Source organism: Canis lupus, chromosome 36 (genome assembly GCF_048164855.1).
Source record: "Canis lupus baileyi chromosome 36, mCanLup2.hap1, whole genome shotgun sequence".
Taxonomy (NCBI): Eukaryota; Metazoa; Chordata; class Mammalia; order Carnivora; family Canidae; genus Canis; species Canis lupus.
In genome coordinates this window covers 23,657,763-23,684,522 of record NC_132873.1, presented here as the reverse complement: position 1 = coordinate 23,684,522, position 26,760 = coordinate 23,657,763, and the positions used below count along the sequence as shown (strand labels likewise).

At 38.3% G+C, this 26,760-nt stretch overlaps 1 protein-coding gene across 6 annotated transcripts in view; it reads right to left on the bottom strand.

The window, feature by feature from the left end:
• BOLL (boule homolog, RNA binding protein) overlaps window positions 1-21,613 on the bottom strand; it is a 60,405-nt gene extending 38,792 nt beyond the window's left edge. For 3 of the 6 annotated variants that reach the window (XR_012024917.1, XM_072812903.1, XM_072812904.1), the window contains exons 1-7: window positions 21,465-21,613; window positions 17,303-17,446; window positions 14,410-14,501; window positions 12,560-12,614; window positions 10,554-10,629; window positions 6,691-6,818; window positions 1,722-1,793 (exon numbers count right to left, since the gene is read on the bottom strand). Coding sequence is in view for 3 of the 6 variants with exons in the window: in XM_072812903.1 (XP_072669004.1) it covers window positions 1,722-1,793; window positions 6,691-6,818; window positions 10,554-10,629; window positions 12,560-12,614; window positions 14,410-14,501; window positions 17,303-17,446; window positions 21,465-21,485 (588 nt within the window). In the remaining 3 variants the exon portion in view is untranslated. The remainder of the gene's footprint in view (window positions 1-1,721; window positions 1,794-6,690; window positions 6,819-10,553; window positions 10,630-12,559; window positions 12,615-14,409; window positions 14,502-17,302; window positions 17,447-21,464) is intronic. The other 3 variants (XR_012024918.1, XR_012024919.1, XM_072812905.1) reach the window with 2 other exon arrangements.
• Window positions 21,614-26,760: the final 5,147 nt, after the last annotated feature.

The following is a 26,760-nucleotide window of genomic DNA, read 5'->3' as shown; positions in this document are numbered from 1 at the left end:
TGTGTTGAGCTGTTCTTCCTTGTCCTGGGATAAAAAGTAGGACAGATCACTTTTTGGGGTGTGGCAGTTTCCCAATGATGACTCTCTAGATAGGTAGTTTACTGGATTCTTTGGTGATCTCCCTGCTGAGAACTTTTAGCTGCAGTTCTAGTCCTTGATTCTAGAAGTTTACTTTACTCAGGTTCTTTCTTTATTGGGATCACCCTAAAGTTTTTTGAAAAGGGTCTCTTCTGTGAAGTTCACACCTTGCTCTTGGGACACATAAACCTTCGCTTGTTTTGAGTAGAAATTCAGCACATTCTGACTGTAGTCTTCTCGCTAGTCTGCCTCCAGAGACTAGTCCAGTTTCTTCTTTGGAATTTTAAAATAATTAATTTGTTCCCCCTGCCAACCCTCCACCTGTCTCTTTGGACTTTTTTAGGAGAGGTCAGGTCTAAGAGTACCATCTCACAAATTTCAGGGGACAAACATTAAGCTTTCTTAGTCATTCTCTGATGTATTCTTTACCTGGCTGAGAAGAAGGGCACATACCATAACATTCTACTCTCTTGCAATCTCATCCTCCCCTCATGTGTGCCCAAGGTAGGCAATAAGCTAAGGGTCCCCCAACTGGTTTCACAATATTTGGCTCATCTTATTAAAAAGGTCTGGTATCTAACATTCCATCTTTGGAGCTTCTGCTGAATTTGGAGGCAGCTTAGGGAAAGTGATACCACATATATATTTTAAATATATATCATTAAGTTATTTTCATCTTTAATAAGTGAAGGAAACACTTTAGATAGCTTTATATTTAGCCTGGTAATAAGATTTACAAATTTATTTACAAATAATATAATAATAATAATATAGAATATACATTAATATATAATCATATAATAAACTTAAATTCTGTTTAGAGTTTAAATACCACCATACCCCCAAAACCCAGTCTAATACTCAAAAGAAGTCCAGTAAACTTCATATTCCATGTGGGTCTATTTTAAAAGTTCAAAAAGAAAAAAAGGAAACAAATAAATTATCTTCCACTATTCAGGGGTAGGAAAGAATGTGAATGCTATAGATCAGAGGTTGGCAAACTTCTTCTATAAAGGGCCAGTGTAAATATTTTAAGCTTTGGAGATCATAATATCTTTGTTTCAACTACTGAACCATTGTAGTATAAAAGCAGCGTAGACAGTATGTAGACAGATGTTCTTTATTTACAAAACACCAAAGTGGCCTGGCATTATGGCTCATTTATCCCTAGTCACCCACAAGAATTAATGAAGAATGCTGGTTATCTAAACAGGCTCTCATAATATAAACCCCTAATATATTACTTATTTTAATATAGATTATGTTAAATATAATAGCAAGAAAGTGACATAATGTTAACAATAACATTAAAAAATCAGCCTGTGATTTTTTATGTGTTATCTGTATGTTGCTTTGGGAATTATTTCTAAAAACTTTTTAGATTAAACCTTAGCCAGGGGAACAAAACTGACATTACATTTGATTAAACAGAATCAAACATTCCATCTTCTTGTATGGTATTGTTTAGTTCCCCATAATAAAAGGAAAAAAAAAAAAACCACCGCTATCAGGTCTTATCTATCTCTTTTTAATTACCAGAGCATTTGCATGAGAAAGAATACAATGAAATTTACTTGAAAAGACTGATGGTATTAAAGAGAATTTTCATTATAATTTTTTTTTCATTATAATTTCATGTTTACCTGGTAGTGATATGCAGGTTGCTGATAAACTGGCTGAGCTACCATCACAGGAGAACTAGATATAGAACGTGACTAGAAGAGGAAAAAAAAATTGAAAAATTATTTTAGGCCTAGGAAAATTATTTAAAATAGTTTATTATGAAATTTATCTCAAATTGTTACCTAAACTCAGTCGAGTCATGGTCTCTAATTGGAAATATCATTTTTCTATCTCTTAATTGATATTATTACCAATTCCACTTACATGTACTAAAATCATCACAGTATTGTACTTTTTTTTGGTTTCATATCCATGGTAATGCTAAAACAATACCAGAAAAGTTGCTTATAGTCCAAAGATTATGAAAACATAGTTCTAAGAGAATATTTAAAAGATAAGGCAGGTGGACTTAAGCTGACACTACCTATTTCCATCATGAGACCAGTAGTAGAAAATGTTTACATAACACAGAACTAAATAATCATATCTGATTTTGCCACTGATTTCTCACTGCTTACAAAAAATTAAATCCTACTCCTTGTTATAATTTAATTAAGGCAAATACATTACTTATTGAAACATTTATCAAATTCCATTTTATTAATTTGACATTTAAATGAGTTAAACACCCAATAAACTCCAAGTGATTTCTCTATGTTTGAAGTACATATGACACTTTATTATTCAGAGTACTAGAGTAAACCCCAAAATAGATTATTTAAAACCAAACCATTAATAAAGCAAGCAAATTGTATTATAGGATAAGTAAAATGAACTTTAATGATAGCTATTAAAATTCAATTTCTAATTTTTAAAAAGATTTTATTTATCTGAGAGAGAGAGTAAGTGAGAGAGAGCATGAGAAGAGGGAGGGGCAAAAGGGGAGGGAGAAGCAGACTGCCTGCTCAGCAGGACCATCCCAGGACCTTGTGGGGCTTGATCCCAGGACTCTGGGATCATGACCCGAGCAGAAGGCAGATGCTTAACTGACTGAGCCACAGAGGCTCCCCTAAAATTCAATTTCTAACATGGAATCTACTTTACATTATTTTGTTTTAATGTTCACTCCCTCTCCACCCCCTCGAAAAATGAAGTATCATAGTTTTCTGTACAATTTTCAGATTATCAAATGCTAATAAATTTATACCACAGATTAATATTGGAAAAGAATAATGTAATTTACTATATTAATTATTTGGTTTCTATTGATAGATTAAAGGAGGAAAAAAATCTCAGCAGAAAAAGATTGGGATGCTAGATGGCTCAGCGGTTGAGCGTCTGCCTTTGGTTCAGGGCCTGATCCTGGAGTCCCGGGATTGAGTCCCGCATTGGGCTCCCTGCATGGAGCCTGCTTCTCCCTCTGCCTGTGTCTCTGCCTCTCTCTCTCATGAAGAAATAAATAAAATTAAAAAAAGATATAGGAAAATATTTATTAAAATTCAATACCTTTTCATGATAAATTCAATAGTCTTACTGTTAGCAAACAGAATATGAAATAACTTCCTTAATTGATTAGGGGCAGTAATTCTCAATCAGGTGTGACTTTGCCCCCCTAGGGAATATCTGGCAATAGTTTAGGTTTTTATAGATATAGGGAGGCTAGGACATGCTAACATCCTACCATGTATGTACAGGGCTGCCTCCAAAAAAACAGTATCATCTGGCTCAAAATGCCAATAGTACTGAGGTTGAGAAACCCTGGTTAAGTCTAAGATTACCTTCCAAAACCTAAAGTGTATGTATGTATAGGTATATATGTGTATATATACATAAAGCTTATGTGAATCAGTGAACTTGTTTCCTTTTTCAAGAACAAGATCATGTTATTGTATAAATACTACAGCAGAGACAATGCTAGTGTAATAACTCAATGGGGAAAAATGAGAAAAGAGCAGAAAAAAACAGAACTATACTGAATCATAAAAGATTATCTAGATGAAGGTTACTGATAGAATGTTAACACTTAAAAAAGCATTATTACATACCGGTCACAATCTATTAGGAAGTATGATTAAAAAAAACACCATTCATAAAAGCAACAAAAACCACAGAGTACCTAAGAATAAATCCAATAAAAGACATGCTAAGCTATTTTATGGAGAAAGAAAATTTTATTGACAGATTGAAATAAAAGACCTAAATAAATGTTTGTGGATGGTAAAATTCAGTATCATACCCAAATTAATCTACATACTTAATGCAATTCTAATAAAAACCCAACAAAAGATTTTCACAGAACTGAACAAGCTGGATTATAAAATTTATATTTATAAAAGTAAAGACTTAAGGATAGATGAAAGACTCCTGAAGAAAAAAGTGACAGGGCTGCCCTATCAGATTTTAGCATTCGTTCTAAAGCAACAGGAATTAAAACAGAACTGGCAGGGCAAACAAATACACCAACAGACAGAATAAAGAGCCCATAAGACACCCTCCCCCCAGTGTGGAATTACACAGAGGATTCATCAAAACAGTGAAAGAGGACGGATTAGTCAATACATGAGCTTCAGATTTAAACTCTAGATGTGAAAAACTGAAACACTACAGTATTTTAAAGATAAAATATATGGGATGCCTGGTGGCTCAGTGGCTGGGCGCCTGCCTTTGGCTCAGGTCATGATCCCGGGATCTGGGATCAAGTTCTGCATCAGGCTCCCTGCCTGTGTCTCTGCCTCTCTCTCTCTCTCAGGAATAAATAAATAAATCTTTAACAAAATATAGGATATCCTTCTGCCTGTGTCTCTGCCTCTCTCTCTCTCTCTCTCTCTGTCTCTCAGGAATAAATAAATAAATCTTTAACAAAATATAGGATATCTATAATAAGGGAGTGGTTTTTTTAAATTTAATTTTTAAATCTTTTTTTGGAAGTGTTTTGTTTTAAAAACAAGAGACCAAGGGACGCCTGAGTGGCTCAGTGGTTGACCGTCTGCCTTCAGCTCAGAGCATGATCCTGGAGTCTGGGGATTGAGCCTGGGATCAAGTCACGCATCCAGCTCCCTGAAGGAAGCCGGCTTCTCCCTCTGCCTATGTCTCTGCCTCTCTCTCTGTGTCTCTCATGAATAAATAAAATCTAAAAAAAACCAAAAACAAAACAAGAGACCAAAAGATGAAACCATAAAGGGAAAACATTAATACATTTGTTAACATTAGAACAAAGAAAAAGTATATGACAAAAAAATCCTGTAAAGTAACAGACAAGCCACATACCAGAAGAACTCACAAAATTCATATAATTACTTCAAGAGAAAGACAATTCCAATAAAAAAAGATAAAGGATATGAAAAGGCCCCTCACAGAAGAAAGTGGAATGGTCAATAAATACATGAAATATGTTCAATCTTAACCAATGACTAAAAAATTAAAAAATACTATTTCATAATAATATTGGTAAAAATTTAAAATTAAAGGGTTGGCAGATTATGGGGAAATTGGAGCTCTCATAAACTGTTAGCTAAAGTATAAACTGGTATACTTTGGAAAGCCATTTGGAAAATTTAATCAAAGATGTATATATTTTATATGTGAAATTCTACTTCAATGCATATATTGAAGCCCTAGATCAAGATAGGGGAATAGAAAAATTTTCCAGTGGTACATGGGCATGAATAGGTTTAGAAGTATGAATTTTTAGATCCTAAATTTCAACATGTACTCCTACTTGATTTGATCTGTCTGTGAATGTATCTGTGTATCATGTGTCTGTGCTTTTATTACTCCCCTTTCACAATTGCCCTTCTCCTTCATGATGAAAGGCACATTTATCACTCATTTTGGATCTGTTATAATACTTTATTTGGGAATATAAATGCCAATAGAGCATCAAACAAATAGACAATTCAAGAAGACAATGCCCTTGAGATGTGAGAGAAGCAATGCAAAAAGAGCTTGTATAAGAAATACTAAAGGGGAGGGGTGCCTGGGTGGCTCAGTGGTTGAGTGTCTGCCTTTGGCTCAGGGCATGATCCTGGTCCTGGGATTGAGTCCCGCATCAGGCTCCCTGTTAGGAGCCTGCTTCTCCCTCTGCCTGTGTTTCTGCTTCTCTCTCTGTGACTCTCTCATGAATAAATAAATAAAATCTTAAAAAAAGAAATATCAAAGGGGAGATGGTCCCTTATTTCACTAACATGATGGTTACAGGAATACATAACTCATTTAACTGAACTTAAATGTAATTAATTAAAATTAAAAGTCAAAATTTTCTAATAGATTCTAATAGAAATGAAAACTTTGATTAATTTTATTTGGCTGACTTACTTTTGTTAATAGAGTTCTAGAGCAGACATTTTCCATCCTTTTATTTGAGGTATAACTGACATATAACATTATATTAATTTTAGGTAAACATGCAGAGTATATAATATTCCTAAGTTATTTAAAATTATGATAAATTTCAGATATCAACTTAAAAATGAGTATTTATAATTTTTCAGAAAGTTTTTAGAGGATATACAAGTAAAAAACTTTGAAGACTACCTTCCTAGATAAATTCTCACATAATACATACAAGATCTGGATTCACTGTAGTCTTGATTACAGAAAAAACTTAAAATGTCCATCAATAGAGGAATATACACTCATACAGAAGAATATTGTAAAATATTAAAATAAGTGAGTTAGATATACTAGGATCAATGTGGTTTAATCTCAAAAACATAATGTTGAATAGAAAAACTAGATTTACATTGTGTTTAAAAATCACCAAAAGTAACGCATTTGTAGTAAAAACATAAAATGATAGGAAAGATATTCTGGCTATTTCTGAGGAGAAAAAGAGGGTAAGAAAATGGGGGCAAGGAGACTTTACCTGAATTTCTCACATTTCACTTAAGTAAACATGGTAAAATGTTAACATTTATTAAATTTAAGTGGCAGCTACACGACTATTATATTATTATTTGTGCTGGTCTGTGATTGAAATATTTCAGAAATAAATATTTTTTAAAAACCGACAGAATAGATGGAGACCCTGTTAAGATGAAAATTACTTACAGGCCAAGGTGGTGGGACAGAAGTTACCTCTGGAGTATGAAAATAAGCAACACCATTATGATAAGTGTAAGGATATCCAGTTGAAGTTGTTAGATACATTGTTCCAGCTGCTGGCATTATACTGGAACCTAAAGCAAAGATTAATAATAATTAAAATGCTCAATTTAACTTTTATTTTATTTTTTTAAAATTTTTATTTATTTATGATAGTCACAGAGAGAGAGAGAGAGAGAGAGAGGCAGAGACACAGGCAGAGGGAGAAGCAGGCTCCATGCACCGGGAGCCCGACGTGGGATTCGATCCTGGGTCTCCAGGATCACACCCTGGGCCAAAGGCAGGTGCCAAACCGCTGCGCCACCCAGGGATCCCTCAATTTAACTTTTAAAAAGGTAATTTCTGAACCGTTAAAAATGTTTATCTTAGCACACCTCTACAGTTACAGTAAAAATTGAATGTTGCAAATTAAAAAATTCTATGTTAAAGTATTTACAAAGTATCTTTTTAAACTCACTTAGAGCTTTTATTAGCTTAAAATGAATTTAAAAAAGTTCAATAAAGAATACTAAAAATTCACCAATTTAGATTTTAATAGCAATGTAATCAAACACCAGGCTTAACAATTTAAATTATCACCAAGATCATTATTTTTACAAATATAAACTATATATAAGGCTAACTGAAGACTATACACAATGTAATGAAGTTCCTAAGATCCTAGTAAGACTTTTTATTTGTAAAAGGCCAAAGATGATGAAGGCAGTGAAGTTGGAAAAGATTACACACTTTCCTGAATACATTTTGGTTCCATCCTACAAATTCTTTGGATCCTACTATCACAAGCATTCATTGATGCTATGACTCTTTTATTCTGTAGCCTCCCTTTGCTACAACTGCCGCTATTGCAAACATGACCACAAATCTTGTGGCTAGTTCTGGGTCCTCAACTCTTCTCTCAGATCAAGTTATATATATATATCCTTTCTTCCCCCCAAATTAAAAAAAATATTTTTTTGTTAGTGGAACACTTGAAAATTTTATATAAGCCAAATCAAATTAAGTACTTGACCAGCAAGTTTATATAAACCACTGGAACTGGCAATCCTCTTTCCACTATACCAATAATTCTCAAATTTTAACATACACTAGAATCATCTAGATAGTTTATTAGGATACAAATTCCAAGGCCACATTCAGGAAGTCTGGAATAGGACCCGAGGATCTGCATTTTGACAGATTCTAAGTGAACTCTTACTGTCTGCAAACCACACTCTGAGTAGCACTGGCCTACCACTTTAAGCAGCACTACTGCATCTGAGCTTTTATATTTTCACTATATTTCATCTAGTATTGTTACTGCTTATGTTTGTGATTCTTAATTCCATCCTTTTGAGAACGTGATGAAAGCCATGGAGCCTTTTCTCAGAGATATATACATTCAAACAAAATTCTGCACACAATTCAGGAGGTTCATAGATTTTCTTCCAAAGATAATCAAGGAACCAAAGGTTTATTTAAATAAATAGATTTTGAGTCAGTACTATTACAAAGCATTGAACTTGGCTGGTGATACAGCCAAAAAGAAAAAAAGAAAAAAACTGAACATGCCATGTGGAAGATAGGTTCTGGTGGAGAGAATAGTTATTAGCTAATTACATACAATTTTGATAAATACATTAAGAGAGCAGATTATTACACTGGGTAGTATGTACATTCCCACTGTGTTTAATTTGTGAAGAAATGATGTTTGGACTGAGCTTTAAAAAATGATTGAGGGGCTGAGTCAGTTAAGTGTCTGACTCTTGATCTCAGCTCAACTCCTGATCTCAGGGTTGTGAGTTCAACCTCACATTGGGCTCCACGGAGGGTGTTAGGCTTATTGAAAATAAAAACGATTGGGATGGAAATGTGATGGCAAAGAGCGTTCTAGGTAAAGAAAAATAATACATATCAAGAGTATGGCATACTGTGAACTGAGAGAAGGCTAAAGTATGTGAAGAAAAGGAAAGAGCAGGGGTGCTTGAGTGGCTCAGTCGGTTAACTATCTGCCTTAGGCTCAGGTCATGATCTCTGGGTCCTGGGATCAAACACTTATCGGGCTCCCTGCTCCATGGGCATCCTTCTCTTTGTTCCTCTGCCTGCTGCTCCCCCTGCTTGTGCTCTGTCAGATAAATAAATAAAATCTTAAAAAAAGAAAAAAGAAAAAGGGCAGCTCTGGTGGCCCAGAGGTTTAGTGCCACCTTCAGTCCAGGGCGTGATTCTGGAGACCCGGGATCGAGTCCCACGTCAGGCACCTTGCATGGAGCCTGCTTCTCCCTCTGTCTGTGTCTCTGCCTCTCTCTGTGTCTCTCATGAAAAAAATAAAATCTTAAAAAAAAAAAAGAAAAGGAAAGAACAGCTCAAAATTAGCAGAGAATAATATAAAATGTACACTTCTGAAAGATCACTCCGGCTGCCTTGATGGGTGAGGGGTTACCAAGAACGGATTCAGAAAGACCAGTTAGGAGGCTCTTCCAAGTAATCAAGGCAAGCAAAATGGGTAGCTAGGATTAGAATGTTGGTAATGGAGATGGAAAAAGTAATAGATTTGAGAAAAAATTGAGATAAAAATTCCCTATATTTTGTTTCTTTTTTTAAAAAAAATATTTATTTATTCATGACAGAGAGAGAGAGAGAGAGAGAGAGGGAGAGAGGAGGAGGGAGGAGCAGGCTCCATGCTGGGAGCCCAACACGGAACTCGATCCCGGGACTCCAGGATCGCATCCTGGGCCAAAGGCAGGTGCCAAACCGCTGAGCCACCCAGGGATCCCATTCCCCATATTTTGTAAATCTACTTTTATACCTAATATTTATTTGCAGAAAAGTATAAAGAGCTTTGTAATCAACGTATCCTGGATTTGAAGGCTAACGTTACCATTTGGTTAAGTTATTTAACCCTATACTTCTCAAATTTATTCTTTGTTTGCTTTTACCCAAAGCAACTTGTAGGTTGTAGTATGAACATTACTACTTATATCTACTGCTGGTAAAATAGAACTGTTATTACATGTTACACTTAACCCTTGGAACTAAAAAGAAGTCTTAACCTACTGAGGATACTTCAGCTATCTTCTAAATTAACAAATAACTAAGTCAGAATTAAACTTGACTGTTAACCTCTAAGTCAAAAATAGAACAGTCTAAATGAATATAACTATCAATTTGTTAATATACAATAACCACCTTATGTTTTAAGCATCCCAGTAGACACTAGGACAGTTAGAAATAAGAAAATTTAGTTACTAATTTAATGTATCTCCTTCTGCCAAAGACTATTATAGAATTTGGTAAATATTTAGGTAATAAGCTAACTCTAAAGATGCCTAATATAATAAATAGGAAGAGTGAGAAAAAAAAAGTAGAGTTGAAAGCATTACAGAAGTTTGAAGAAGACACATAACTCTGACAATTCTTAAAGCTTTAGGAATTGTTCCCTCTGATAATTATGACACAACTATTTGGGCTATAGTACCTACCATGCAACTAGGGTTTCTGATTTCGGTTCTATATTTTTACTTTCAGTATTTTACATTTAATCATCTTTGCAATTTTAAATTTATTTTTATTGTAGAAGAGTTTTCCTTTAAAGATGTAACTATATGATATATATATAAACACCATTATTTATGTAAGATTTTCTCTGCCCCCCAAAAATCTAACATATATTTATTTGTGGTAAGAAATATTCATTTGATCACCAATTTTGCTAAAATAACTTTGTTAAATGAAAGAAGCCTGATATTTTAATGAAGATCTAGAAAAAGTCTAATATTTCAAAAAAGAACCATGCGAAAACATTGAAAAATACATTAGTTATCAATACATACGAGGGATTCCTACTTGTTGCTTTCTTATTGCTGGACCAATGTTCAATTTCTTATCCTTATAATTAAGTTTTTCAGCCTAAAATAAGAAAAAAAATTATTATCTCAGTATTACTGTTTTATAAAATCAATAATGAAAAACTAGTGAGAAATGATTTTTAAAATTCAGATTATAATAGTTTTTGAAAGCATCTAGGAATATTGGAAAGGGCAAAGTCTTTGGCTATTAAAAGATCTGGATTTGAATCTTGGTTCCAAAGCTCTGACCCTAGTTCTTTAATTGGAATACAGTCAATCCTCTATTCATAGATCCCATATTTGGGAATTCATCTATTCACTAAAATATTTGTAATCCCAAAACCAACACTTGTAGCAATTTAGTGGTTATTGGTGGACATGAGCAGAGAGGTGAGAGGTTGAATTGCCTGACATACATAGTCCCAGGCTGAGGTCAAATAAGGCAATGCTATGCTATGTCTTCGTGTTTCAGCTCTTAAACAAGAGTTTGTTTCATGTTCTGTTTAGTACGTGTTTTTTTTGCGTTTTATATTGGTGTGTTATTTTTGTGTTTTATGTTGATTTTGTTACTTTTTTAAAAACTGGGCTATTTAAAATGGCCCTCAAGTGTAGTGTTGAAGTGCTGTCTAGTGTTTATAAGCACAAGAAGATTGTCATTTGCCTTATGGAGAAGATGTGTTTTAGATGGGCTTCATTCAAGCTCGAGTTATAGCGGTGTTGGCCAGGAGTTCAAAGTTAATAAATCAACAATATAAATTTAACAATGTCCTTAAACAGAAAAACACATAAGAAAAGTCATGTACTGATTGGTTGATAAAAATAATGTAACCAGAAACTTGTGGGAACCTAGTCTTGTACTTTTCTAGGAGCAATAGTCCAATATTTGCAATTAAGTGTTCATGGTGACTTTATAGAACATAACTACTAGGAATAATGAGGATCAGCTGCATGTGATTTAATAGTGTACAATTCAAACTCTATATTTTCCTAAAAAAATTAAATGTAACATTTGTCAAATATAAAGTTATTACACAGAACTGCAGGCTATAGACTTTTTCTATGAATGTTGTTAGTTTATATAAAGTTTTTCAGAGGAGGAAAATAATCTCAGATAATTTCACTCTAGGAATCCATATTTGTAGTGTTTTTAGGAATTCCAAGTACTGTTAACACTTCAGAAAAGATATTCCCAACTTCTTAGTTTAAACAAATAAAGGAAAAAAACATATTACAACTTTACAAATATAATTATGTAATGATTTGGAATTTTTTTTTGTAGATAAAATTTAACCTTTTTTTTTTAAATCTTTTTTTTTAAAGATTTATTTATTTGTTCATGATAGACACACAGATAGAGAGAGAGAGAGAGAGAGAGAGAGAGATAGGCAGAGACACAGGCAGAGCAAGAAGCAGGCTCCATGCTGGGAGCCTGACATGGAACTCAGTCCCGGGTCTCCAGGATCAGGCCCTGGGCCTAAGGCAAGTGCTAAACCGCTGAGCCACCCAGGGATCCCCCTTTTTAAAATTTTTTAAGTAATCTCTATACCCAGTGTGGAGCTCAAACCTCAAGATCAAGAGTCACACACTCTACCAACTGAGCTAGCCAGGAGCCCCTGTTTAATCCTTTTTTAATTCAATTTTTTTGGAGACCAATGTCAATCTTGAGATGCAAATAAGTTAAAATTTTTTTCCTAAGGACACCTGGGTAGCTTATGGTTGAGGGTCTGCCTTTGGCTCAGGGTGTGATCCCAGGATCTGGGGATTGAGTCCTGCATTGGGCTCCCTGCAGGGACTCTGCTTCTCCCTCTGCCTGTGTGTCTCTGCCTTTCTCTCTGTGTCTCTCATGAATAAATAAATAAATAAAATCTTAATCTTTTTTTTTGGTAATCGATCATTGTACTAGAACACTAACAATAAAAAAAAAAAAATCCTAAAGGATTAGTTTCAAAGAAGTTCCAAAGAATGGAGTTAAATACATTAAGAGATCTTACCTCTTGTAAAATTTTTTGTGCATCTTCTTGTGTTTCAAAAGTGACAAAACCATACCTAAATAAATATATTAATTATTTTCTTAGAACATTACATTAGAGTTATATTAAGATTAAATTTCTTTTTCTTTTAAGGATGGGCCACTGTAGGAATAAGCAGTTTTCTCTGGTGTACTAGCATGCAAAATTTAAGAGAATCATTCAGGGCTTAACACTGTCACCTCCTCTCAGAGACACTAAAATTAAAAAAAAAAAAAAAAAAAGAACAACTCAAGATATCTTGAAACAGTTTCAGATCTGAGCTATAAAGGCAGGAAAACATGAAGGATTCATGTTCTACCTACAAATTAGGATGCAATAAATTTTAGTACAGAGCAATAATCACCTTTTAAAATAATAGAAATTTAGCTTAAATAGGAATGAGAGTAAGAAAAAAACTTAAAAATTTCAACACAATGCAATTTTTTATATTGGTAAATGAATGACAGATATATTATTTATTATTAGCACATATAAACTGATAATGCAATTACTAATATTTCTCAAATATAAATCAATTAAAAATATGTACATACCAGATTTCATATCTACTTCTCGTGTATAATTATTACCTTCAGAGTACAATTCATATGATGTTCAAGATACAAATACACTGTGTATGCAACATCCAAAAAGCCAACATAGACAAAAAGATATGAAAGAAATAAAAAGAATATCCCCCACCCCCCACAGCATAATTTCTACTTAGACGATTTAAGGAAACTATAGTAGTGTTAAATATCTTGACTGCTATTTTGATTTTTAATTATTATATAAAAAGTTTACTTTTTTAACAAAGGAATTTCTTATTTTTTCTATTTGCCCAAACATTAAACAAGGGATAAGGAAATATTTTTACGTAATTTTTTTGGTAGAACACATACACCACCCAGTGGAAAAGGCATAAAATACAGTTTACATGTCAATGTGTTTTTCAATGGTTAAAAAATGGAGATTACCAAAATATTGCAAATTCTATTAACCTAATACAAGAGGTACAATCTCACTTCATCCTATTTGTCAGTCTGAGGAAGTATCTCAATTGTTTAAAAATAAACTTTCTGCAGGATCTCATCTCTTCCAAAGTGCTTATCTGACATACTTAAATGTTGTTTCCCACTAGTATAATTTTCTATCCACCTCACTGATCCTTTCTCTTATGTCTATAAATATGTATGTCCTGCCTCTCTCTCAAGAAATCAAACACAATCCTTCACTGATCTCTACTATCTTACCCATTTTCTTTAACTTTGCTGTCAAACTTCTTAAGTGAGTAGACTATGTATTCTCTGAAATTTGGCTTTTGTATATACCAATCCACTGAAACAGCTCTAAGGTCTTTAGTGACTTGTAGACAAATACTACCAATTTATTCTCAATTTTCATTTGAAACCTAACTAGGTATCTGAACCAAAACCTACAGACATTTTTTGTGTCCATTTTTTTTTTCAAATAAAGCTCTCTCTAGGCTAAAGCAAGCATACAAATCCAAAAGTATTTGATTTCTTTAGCTTCTGATTCCTTAGCTACCCAATATTACTCAACATTAATAGCTTGCTACCTAACACTGAATGGTCCCTCAGCCCATGCAAGAAAAACTTCCTAACAAATTAAGGATTATTATAGTGTTCCCCTCCTCCTTCAAAATACACACACACACACATACGAAATGGGAGATCAAACGTAGGAGGAAAAGAAGAGGGCATGAAATTCTCTTTTGAAAAAATGGAATCAAAGTAAGTTATCGTGCAAAACCTAGTAATCCAATAAAAATACAATTGTTAATTCTATGTACTTTCTATAGTGATACTAACCCTTTGGACACTCCAGCTCTGTCATTTACAATCTTCACTTCTTTTACAGACCCATACTGGGAAAAAAATTTTCTTAAATCATTTTCATTTGTCTAATGGCATAAAAGGAAAACACAAAAAATATTTTTAATTGCTAAAAAATGAAACAAGTCTTATGCTTGTTTTGGAGACAGAAAAGATTATAAGCAATAGTAATGTGAATATAAGAATGCCTCAGCATAAAAACAGTACATAAACCACTAAATTATTAAAATCAATGTAAATATATTGCTTTATGCAGTAACTATGTTGTTAAACTATTACAATAAATAAAAAACTTTTCAGTTGAATTACTTTAGAGCCACAAAGAAAGTCCACTAATATTTAAAGAAATTCTTGTTGGTTAGTTTTTAAAAAATAATTTGAATTGGGCATGGCTGTAACTATAGTAAGGGCATATTGCTATTGGTTCTTAAGGCTCAGAGAGCCCATGATTGTGGCAGTGGAACTAGGATGTTCCATATATCCTAGTTGAGGCATATATCAGTCCCTCTATTTTAATCAGCAGTCTCCAGAAAGAGTAAGGTCTAAGGAAAGGAATATATTTCCAAAAGTACTTGAACTAAGTTTGTGATACCAATAAAGTGGTTACACGATTTAAAGGTTTTAAGATAGTTTATGTACTCAATATACATTTCAGCTAAATAATGACGTTATGATATTCAAAATAAAAATCTGAGTCATTATTAAACTATAATGTACAAGATATCTACAAAGATGGCTTTAATTGAAATAGTCTCTCAATAGACTCATATCATCTTTTCCTAGAGTATTCACACTAAATTCATTGCTATTTCATTTTCTAGCACATGTATAATTACTTCATGGGGGACTTTAAATGTCTTTAGAAAAAAAATTTCTTTATATACTCAGAAAAAGACATGCCCAATGGCAGGAGGCTATGCCTCCTGAGTTCCACTGTTCCCTTACTACTTACATCATCGGCTATTAGTTGGTAATGTAAAGCTGCTAAACTGACTGATGACAAATACTAAGTTAATCTCCTGAGTTCCACTGTTCCCTTACTACTTACATACATCATCAGCTATTAGTTGGTAATGTAAAGCTGCTAAACTGACTGTTGACAAATACTAAGTTAATCTCAGAATAACTAAATACCTCTTATTTCAATAAACTTAAAATGGAATCAATGCCAGAATAAGAATTTCTATTAAATATTTAAAAACAAATTAATTCGGGACACCTGAGTGGCTCAGCGGTTGAGCGCCTGCCTTTGGCTCAGGGCGTGATCCTGGAGTCCCAGGATCAAGTCCTGCATCAGGTTCCCTGCATGGAGCCTGTTTTTCTCTCTGCCTATGTTTCTGCCTCTCTCTCTCTCTGTGCCTCTCATGAATAAATAAAATCTTAAAAAATAAAATAAAAACAAATTAATTCAAACTATTCTCTGATAGAAGAATCACTAGTTCAGTTTTGTAGCTCTACTTCTTAGTTGAAAAGTAAGGAGACAGAAAGGCAAGATGATTAAGTATTATAAGAAGGATGTACAGTAAGCTTCTAAAAAGTTTTAAAGTTTTAAAAAGTTTGACACAGCTTGTTACTACAGTAAACTATTTCCTTGTTGTCATTTGTTTATGGTTTTGGAAAACATCTAAGTATTAGGGAGGGAACCCTAGCAAATACCTGAAATCTGTCACTGCATTTTTAACAATGGCCTCCAAAGTTCATAATGTAGCTGATAGAATTCAGTAACCTAGAATAACCTAGCCATACAAATGTTTTGATTTAATGAGGATTTATTTTAAAAATATACTGTTTGTAATATAAATTCTGAACAAGAATACTAGAATATTTTCCATAGAAACAAAATCTTTTTTAAAATAAACATTTCATTAGAAATCATTTTTATTTTTAGTGAACCAATCACACACTTAAGAACCATTATTCTGACAAATACAGTGAGTGTAACATTTCTCTTGAACAAAAAAAAAGTAATTTCACCCTAATCTTGGAAGACTGATTACAGACAGGGAAATAGTAATAAATTTTGTACCCTAATGGCAAAAGGATATTTTTAAATTAAAAAAGATAACTATCCCTGTAATTTCCAGTACATAAAATGGAAGCTTGGAAATCCTATAGATCCACTTGGAAGTAAGGATATTCTACTTAAAATAGCCATGCAGGCCTTTCCTCTAAGTGTTTACTTCCACCTCTGAAATGGTGCTGCAAAACATCTAACAACAACAAACTAAGCCTCTCTGAAAGAATGAAATGGCTGATTACATAATTAAAATACATTAATGTTAAGATGCTTTATTCTGATAAGGTTACAGGCCTTTTTTTGGTGACCAAATTCTAAATTAGGTGGCAGAAAGCGATCTGTGAAAGATGGAAGTTAAGGAATCACTCAGTAGGAACCTGAGTAGAGTAGAGTAGAGCTCAGTACCTCACTGAGTAGAGCTGGGATAAACAAACAGGATTTCATAGGACTAAGTTTTGTGTTTTTTTTAATATTGAGTCTTTTTTGAAAATTATAAACATGATTATTTGATCTATTGGAATACTATGTAATAAAGTATAATTAATGTGGTATGGTGAAGAATATGAAACTATGAGTCAGAATACTGAAGTTCTAGTCTTCACTGTCACTAATAAGCTAGGAGCCTACAGATATGTCAATGAGCCTCAATTTCCTTGTATGTGAAACTGGACAATTACATATGTTCTATTTAACCTACATTGTTATTGAAAAGATTTTTTATAGTAAGACAATGTGAAACGTACTAATAATTATGCAATTAGTAAATATTTTTGTAGTTGTACAAAGTATTTCTGAGAAATAAAATAACTTCTATTGCAAAAAATACACTACGTTGCATGCATAAATAGGTACCTTAAAGTCAATTCCTCCTACAAAGATGCGATTAGGGATCACTGTTCCATATCTTGGGGCACTTGTTGGGTTATTCAAAGGCACAGGTGACACAGGATTAGGGGATGGAGATAATGAATCTGTTTGCGTCTGATTTGATGTTTGCTGTAAAATAAAATTCTTTTAAATTTTTAGCATTGGGTATAAGTTTTGATGCAGGCTGAAAACATGTATCTCTCAAAAAGATGAGTCACTTAGGCAAAATGTGATATTTTAGACTTTAATTTTATTCTAATATGAAAATTATAGTTAGAACTAATAACCCTTTGGAGCAACAAAAATATGGGAAATATAGAATCTATTCCACTACAGAGAAAATCTTAAATATATTATTTAAATATACTTATGTTAATTGTTTATTAAATATATTATTTAAATAGTATAAATACTAAGGACATTAAACTCAAAAAAGAAGTTTGAGAAAGAGAAAAGCAGACTCAGACAGCTGGGAACTGGCTTGGTTCTGGTGTTGTTAGGAGTTGGCCTGGAACTCACAGTAAGATTGTGGTGTTCTCTTGTTAACAGACTCGAGGCAAAGTTACTCTGTGATTGTGATGGATCACAATAAAAACAAGATCACTCCATGGTCATGGCTGAACCCTGCATTGTCCAAACCACAAGCATGACTAAACACCCCTCTATCCTGGCTGATATATGTTACTACTCCTTCTTTATCAATCACAGGTTTGGCCTCAATCTATTTTTCTTACCTTCTAAATAAGAATTAACAGACCCAAACCTAGAATTACTCCCACTTTCTGACGATATGAATTTCAGAGTAAAGCCCTTCTTCCCTAAATGCTAAGAAGAGCTTAATACAAGCCTAAATCCCATAGTGAGTTCTTTTCTAACACCCTCTTATGGAGAGGCTCTATTAGTTCTATTATATAGCTCTTCCTTGTGGCAACAATTCAATAGACTCAACTTTACTTAACTACAGGTATGCTCCTGGTAGTCTTTGGTCAAGGGCACTGACAAATTAATACATTCTGACATTCAAGTTCACCATTATCTAGCTCTAAAGTCAAAGTTTTAAATGCACTTGTCAATTTGAACTGACTTTGTAAAAAAAGAAATGTATATACCTGTAACTCATAGGTATAAATCTGTATACCAAAGAACTGAGCTCAGTACATATATGTTCACAATTCTAAGTTGGGGGCCTAATTTAGATTTTAATAAATATATATTAACATATAAGCCTTTGTACAATGGCAAGATGGTAGACTCATAACATATATCTGAAAAAAACAAGACTTGAGAATAGAATTTTGAAGAGAAACCAATTAAAGCGCTTGCTAATTACTTTCCTTCTGGGCACACTTAAAAAAGACTTCTGAGACAGTCTAATATACTAAATGAGTGCTTCAAAAAGCTTGAAGTCCATAATTTCAATTCTCTGAGAAACAAATACATGAAAATGAATCTCTAACTTAGATAATGGACTTCTTTTTCATATTTGCTCTCCTCTCTCACTTCATTGGCCAATAAAAAAAAACCCTAATCCCCAAATTAGCCTCTGTAAGATATACAGAGAAACGACTGAGCCAGTAGTGACTACGGGGCTGTACGCTGAACTTTACTGGGCTCTATCTTGCATCTAGTATTAAGGGGGGACAAACAACACATATTCCCTAATAAGGGAGTTCATAAAAACACCTATTAAGCCACAGAAAAGTTATTACATTTAATAATTGCTATGCTGCAGTTTCCAACTAAAGAAACTGGGAATCCAATCTTAACAGCATCCTCTCTAGGCATTTGGAGGTTATTTGTAACTTCAGTCACAAATAGTGACTCTGTGGTGCAGAGAATGGATAATTTGATGCTTACGTTTATTTTTCAAGTGGGATTTGCATTGCTAGATGTAATAGTACAGCTCTAGTAGTTGTACTTGTCCGTTTAGAGAGTGTAGAAATTATGTATTTGCAAAATTAAAAAAATCAGCCTCTATGAAATTTTCCTCTTAAAAACAAAACAAGTTCAACAGATGAACTTGTTTGTCCTCCAATTTGTTTAAATAAAAGTTAATTCCATTATGATAGATGACATGAACAGAAATGAACAGAGTGCTTTATTTCCAATCTTGAGAAACTAGTTCAATGATACCGAGAAAGGAAAAACATCAACTTTTGTTTTTCAACCCATTCACTTCATTTTCCAGTTTCTAAGGCTCCTGCTGTACTGTGGGTTCCAACTGCCTTATTTTTCTCCTTACCACCTATCACTTTCCAATATGCTATATTATTTACTTGTGTTTATACTGTCTATCCCCTTCCACTACAGTCCAACGTTTTACACGGGAAGGGATTTTTTGCCTGCGGTGTTCCCTGCGCATCTGAAGTAGAGCCTTCTTAGCAGGTGTTCAAGAAATATTCGTTGAACACGTGGATAAATGGATGAATCATTTACTCCTGCTCATATCACAACCATTAGGCTTAAGAAAACGATATGAAAACAGCCTAGGACGTGTTTCAAGGTTAGCAGTGACAAGGCTCAAGCAGAAGCAACATCTTAATTCCTTAGAGAAGCTGAGCGATGAAAAGCGCATAGTGAAATAAGTCAATCGGAGAAGGACAAACATTATATGGTCTCATTCATTTGGGGAATATAAAAAATAGTGAAAGGGAATAAAGGGGAAAGGAGAAAAAAATGAGTGGGAAATATCAGAAAGTGAGACAGACCATGAGAGACTCCTAACTCTGGGAAACAAACAAGGGGTGATGGAAGGGGAGGTGGGCGTGGAGTGGGGGTGACTGGGTGACGGGCACTGAGGGGGGCACTTGACGGGATGAGCCCTGGGTGTTATTCTGTATGTTGGCAAATTGAGCTCCAATAAAAAACAAATTAAAAAAAAATAAAGAAAGAAAAGCGCTTAGGTAGGTGCTGTTATTTGGTCAGGAATGGGTAGGAAGTCTAGCGAAACTCCCAGCACCAGTTTATTAACAATTTCCTCTCGGGGCGCCCGGGTGGCTCAGGGGTTGAGCGTCTGCCTTTGGCTCAGGTCGTGACACCCTGGGGCCCCGGGATCGAGTCCCCCATCGGGCTTTCCGCAGGGAGCCTGCTTCTCCCTCGGCCTGTGTCTCTCATGAATAATAATAATTAGTAATAATAATAATAATAATTATTATTCCTGTGAGGCGATGTGCCCTCACGGACTTCTTCCCCTGAGGGTGAACCTCGCAGCCCGTCGTCCACTGTGCCGACGAGGACGACAGGAAGAGGGCAGGCTAACCGTCGCGGTCACGGCCTCGGCGCTCCTTCCCCTCCGAGGCCAGCAGGCTGAGGCGCTGGGGCATACGGCCGCGGCGACAACTTCCTCGGGCTCTCTGGGGTCATCGTGGGCTTGGGCACCGACGCGAGGGTCCCCCCCCTCCCCACCAAAGTGCGGGAGGGAAAAGAAGGCCAGCCAGCGAGAAATTTTGCCCCGCAATCCCGCCAGCAGCGGTGGCGGGAACCCTCAACGGCACCGACCCGACGTCGGCCTCGAGCGCCGGCAGCGCCCCCGGCCCGCACGTGGCGCGCGCTGATTGGCTGCCAGCGGGGTGCGGGGCGGGGCTCCGCGGCGCCTGCGCGCGCCAACCCCCCCCCGCCCCTCCGCCCCAGCGCCTCGGCTCCTCAGGCCTCCGCCGGCGCCCGCTCCTACCCCGCCGGGGCCTGAAGGTCCCCGAGCCATCGCGGGCCACGGTGCCCCCCTTCCCCGGGCCTCTCAGGCCTTCCGGTCCCCACCGGCCCGTCGGGGAGGCGCGGCGTCGGCCGCCCTGACGACCCCTCGCGGTCGGCGGCGGGGCGGAGTCCGGCGGAGCGAGCGTCGAGGACGCCGCGGAGCCCGGTTTCGGCGGGAAAGCTGTTTCTCCGGCGCAGCCCGGCCTGGCGCACCGGCCGCGCCCCCCGCCGCCTCCCGAGGCCCCCGGGCCGCGCGGTCCCGCCTCCCCGACGCCGCGCACGGCCGGCCGGGCCTGCAGGCGGCGTGCGCTCCGGGTGGCCGACGGGGCGTCCCGGCCGCGTTCCTCGTCGACACGCCCGCGGGCGCTCGGCCGCGCCGCCCGGCCCCTCGGGAAGGGCGTCCACGCCGCCGCTGCCCCTGCGGCCCGGGGGCGGGGGCGCGGGCCGCCGTACTCACCGCTCCGCGCTCGGTCTCCATCTTCCTCCGCGCGCTTCAAAGCCGCGGCAGAGGCCCGGGGACCCGAAGTTTGAAAGCGTCTTCACACCGAGGAAGCAGCCCCGCGCTTCCCGACGGACGCTCCCCCTGGCGGCGACGGCGGCCGCGGCAGCTGCAGGGGCGCAGGCTCGGACCCGGGGCCTGAACCCGCCACCCGGGGGGGTGGGGAGGGGCAGGCGACGTCGCCGCGGGCGGCGGGGCGGCGGGGCGGCGGGGCGGCGGGGCGGGCGGGCGCCGCAGGCCGGGGAGCGGCGCGGGCGGGCGGCTTCGGCCGCGGCCCGGGGTCGCCGAGCGGGGCCGTCGGGGGGGCGGGCGTGTGGGGTGCGGACGAGGGCTTGGCCCTGCCTTCGGGCGGCCGCGCAGGGCACCATGCGCCGCCCGCCTGGCCGTGCTCTCCGCGGCGGGGCAGAGCGGGCTGTGGCCGGGCGCCTGCGAGAGGCGGACGTGCCCTCGGGCTTTGCTGAGGAGCAGGAGGCCGGCGGGGGGCGGGCGCCCGGAGACGAGGGCGGCTTCCACAGCCCGGCCCCGACCCCTCGGCCCGGCGCGCCGCCCGCGGGGACTCCGCGCTGCACCTGCTGTCGCCGTCAGTCATCGCGGGCGGGCGGGGCGGCGGGCGGCCTGGCGGGGCCCCGGGCGGTGAGCGGTGACGGGGAGAGCGCCCCGGGGAGGACCTGGACGGCCGCGGAGACGCACTGACCTGGCGGACCGCGCGTCCTGGCGGGGGCTGGTCCGCGCCCGAGCCCGCTGCTCGGCCGCCGCCGCGTGGGCAGCGCAGGCCCCGACGCCTCACGGGGTCGCCCTGGCCGCAGTTCCGGGGCTTAGCCGTTCGGACACGTTCTCCTTAAAAAGCAGCAGCAACTGTCGGGACTTCTGTCCTCTCAGAGCACTTGGACGGCGGCTGATTTTACTTCAGAGATGAGGACTTAAGACGATGCAGTGTCTTTTAATCTTCTCAGAGATGAGATCTTTATATCATTTACCAAAAGTAAAAATAGGAAATGTAATTTTTATTTTTCTTTCTTTTTTGGAGGGGGGGGAGGGCACGGTTCAGCTAAAGCCCCCTAAAAGTCCTTATACATTTGTACGTGCACTTTAAGCTCACTTCCGGCTTTGGTTTCTGTGAAAACAATACAGACCTAATCAGATCAATACATTCCAGAGCGGAATGATTTCACCGTTCGGTAACATTAGAACTGAACTTAGAGTGGTTTGTGTTTTGTTGTGGTTTTTTTTTTTTTTTTTTTTTTGGTACGAGTAAGGGTGGATTTGAATAGCTATTACTATCTTCTCTTTTGTTCAAGTCTTTTTTGACTGCAAACCTTTATTTTTAAAGACTGTCTTCACCATCGTAGGTGTTCAGCCTGTGACACACAAATTGATCAACCCGATTTAGGGAACATTGACTATATTTCAAGACCCATAATGGTAATTCTCTGTTCAGCTTTTAACTCTTTTAATTCCTTTTTTTTTTTTTTTTTTTTTTAAGATTTTACTTATTCATGAGAGACAGAGAGTCAGAGACACAGGCAGAGGGAGAAGCAGGCTCCATGCAGGGAGCCCGAAGGGGGACTTGATTCCAAGTCTCCAGGATCAGGCCCTAGACTAAAGGGAGGCGCTAAACCACTGAGCCACCCGGGCTGCCCAACTCTTTTAATTCTTTTTTTTTTTTTTTTTTTTATTTATTTATGATAATCAGAGAGAGAGAGAGGCAGAGAGAGGCAGAGACACAGGCAGAGGGAGAAGCAGGCTCCATGCACCGGGAGCCTGACGTGGGATTCGATCCCGGGTCTCCAGGATCGCGCCCTGGGCCAAAGGCAGGCGCCAAACCGCTGCGCCACCCAGGGATCCCCAACTCTTTTAATTCTTAAAGCAAAAAGCATTTTTGGTTTTAAAACTTGGTTTAAAACACATGAAAGTATACGAGTCAACTTCTAGACATTTGTAGTGTTCCTATTATGTGTAGTACCTAATGCTGTATGTTATGGGAGGTAAAGAAGATGAACAAGATCAAATCCTCATCTTGAGTTTTTTTTTTTTTTCCAACCTAGAAGGGAAGAAAGGACTAATGGCTCAAAATAATTACAGCTAGCTATAATTCGTAAGACACAAGCAGAATAGGTTTAATGATATATGAACTGTGATCAAAGATCTGTAGGAGCACAGAGGACAGCATCGTGGAGTACAACGTCCAGGGCTGGGTAAGGGCACCACCAGGCTGAAATTCTGATCTGGATGGGAAGGTGAGAGGAAAGATATTGAGCCCTTCTCATCTACCCAGGCGCTAGACTAGGCACAGTCTTTTTTAGTCTCCTTAGTTACCATTCTTTCTCTCCGAAAGTCTGAGCCTTAGAGAGGTAAGAGGGACTCGTGTAGTTCCATTGCTAGTAACTGGGAGATGCAGTTTTCAAAACCTTATTCTATTGGGCTCCATTGCCCTGGCATGTGCCTTCTGCCATGTTATTTATACTGTGGTAATAATGACTTACGAGTTTTATTCTAGGGCAGCCCAGGTGGCTCAGCAGGTTAGCGCCGCCCTCTGCCCAGGGCGTGATCCTGGAAACCTGAGATCAAGTCCCACGTTGGGCTCCCTGCATGGAGCCTGCTTCTTCCTCTGCCTGTGTCTCTGCCCCCCCCCCCCCCCGTCTCTCATGAATAAATAAATACAATATTTTTTTTAAAGAAAAACCATTTGCAAAAAAAAAAGTTTTATTCTAGAGACCTTTGCAAATAGATGACCACTGATGGCTATTGAGTCACAAAGTTAAATAATCAGAGCCAAATTTTAGGAAGATGTCCTCAGACCAGAGAACAGTTTTTAAAAGACAGGAAACAGAAAACTGAATTAGGAGCATACTGCTCTAGTGAAAAATAACAGAGGACCTAAACAGAAGTGGCAGCTGTAAGAATAAAATACTGGGAAAGGGTTAAGGAGAAACCAGAGAACTGAGACTCTTGGACATAGTGATGACGGGGAGGGATTGGCGAGGATGGTTTTAGAAGTCTCAAGTTTCAAATCCTGGAGATGTCATTGACAAAGATAAATATAAAAGTGCAACACATAACAAATTGCAAACCTAATATCCCGTTTGTTTATATTTTGTGCTGGTATCCCAACGTCTCTCATCTTTTTCCTTCACAAGTCTGTTAAGAGCATAGTTCTTGTTTCAGGGATTTACGGAACCCTGCCCTCCTTCTTGCTTGCGTTCCCTTACTGGCAGTTCTTCCATTGCTGCCCCTTGAGTTTTCCAGCCACAGATTCTAACTCCTGATATCTATTTTAGGCAGTCCTTTTCTCAATAATCCTTTGGATGTGTTCTCTAGATAACCATTTGTGGGCCTCCTGTGAACCAGGCTTTACTTTAAGGGAGGGGATATGGCAGTGATTAAGACCTGGTTCTTGCTCTCCAGTAACCTGTGGTCTAGTGCAAGAAGGAGCTAAGTAAATAGAAAGTTTATACGCTCAATGTGCTAAGTGTAGCAGTAGAAGAGTTGCCAGGTGCAGAGACAGCTCGGATCAGGGAGTGACTTGGTAGATAAAGCAACAAGAAAAGACATGTTTAAAAGATGCCTCTGTTCCCATTTTATTTCTCTTGTGTCTATGTCTATTAACGTATTGTATTTTGGAGGATGATCAGATGCTTTCTTTTTCTCTATGATGGTTGGATATTTGAAATAGAAGAGGTGAGGGATTAGACTTTTAAAAATCTGTCTTAAGGAAGCAGAGTCCAGTTTAGATCTCCGTTTCCTTTACAGAATGTAATACATTTAGAGAGGATGTTACAGAGATGGTCTAGACTGGAACCATAACTGATTTATTAGAAAATTCATTATAAAATTGTTTTACTTGGTTATGCTGTTTATTCTGAGCAACTACTTAGATGCAGGAGTATGCAATATAGAACCAACTATGCAGCATAAAGTAGGACCTCAGTAAATGTTTATAGAATAGAGACTAAATGAACAGGCAACTCTCACCCCACCCTTCATTTTATCCCCATCCCTTACCATTTTGCTCTTACTTCTGGAATAAGAATGAAAAACAGTCATCATCAGAGAATCTTTTTCTTGATTCACTCACACAAATATGGTTTAATAATTATACATGTTTTCAGTTGCTTTTCAGGGGAAGACCTTTTGTTTGGAACATCCCACCTGCAAAGTCCTTTGAACATTCTCAGATATTGCCTTAAGAGCAAACAGTAGCACCATATATATACAAAAATAAGATGTGCAGCAAGACTTCAAGAGTGATTGCTCAGAATATATTGTCCACTTGTGGACTCGGTCCTGCAGTGTTTGCCTTGGCTTGCCCCTTTATTTTACCCTTACCTGCTGTTACCTTCAAACTACCAACGGCTGTTTTTGTTTTTTTGTTTTTTAAGATTTATTTGAGAGGGAGAGAGGGGGAGCATGAGCAAGGGGAGGAGCAAACAGAGAAGCAGGCTCCCTGCTGAGCAGGGAGCCCAACACAGGGCTCCATCTCAGGACCAAGGGATCATGACTTGAGCTGAAGGCAGACACTTAACCAGCTAAGCCACCCAGGTACTCACCCCCGACTTTTTAAAGATGTTTTAATTGATGTACTGCTGTTTTTTTTTTTTTTTTTAGCTTCTTTCCATTCTTACTCATTTTTAGATGTTATCTTTCTGGGAGGAAAACGTTTTCTTTGACCTTCTTAGAGTTCCTGGCTGGGTCTGAAAATTAAACTGGCAAAGAGAGGGATCCCTGGGTGGCGCAGCGGTTTGGCGCCTGCCTTTGGCCCAGGGCGCAATCCTGGAGACCCGGGATCGAATCCCACGTCGGGCTCCCGGTGCATGGAGCCTGCTTCTCCCTCTGCCTATGTCTCTACCTCTCTCTCTCTCTCTCACTGTGTGCCTATCATGAATTAAAAAATAAAAAAATAAAAAAAAAAATAAACTGGCAAAGAGAGAAAAGCATACAAATTTTACTGTATTTTTACATGTACATGAGGACCTTCCTAAGGAAATGAAGACCTAAGAACTGACCAGAGCAGGAAGCTTTTATACCTTTTAGACAAAGAAACAATACATTTATGAGTAATTGCTAAGATGAAGGACTTTAAGCTAGAGATAGTAAATGGTAAAGAAGTAACTAGGAAGATAAGGGTTAATTTAACAAAAGGTAAGTTTGCAGATTCCTTTGGTGCCCTGTCTTGGGGCTGGTAAGAGTCTGTATCCAGTAAAAGAATTTATTTCCTGCCTTTAGGCACAAAAGGGGGAACTTTTTCTGTATTCAC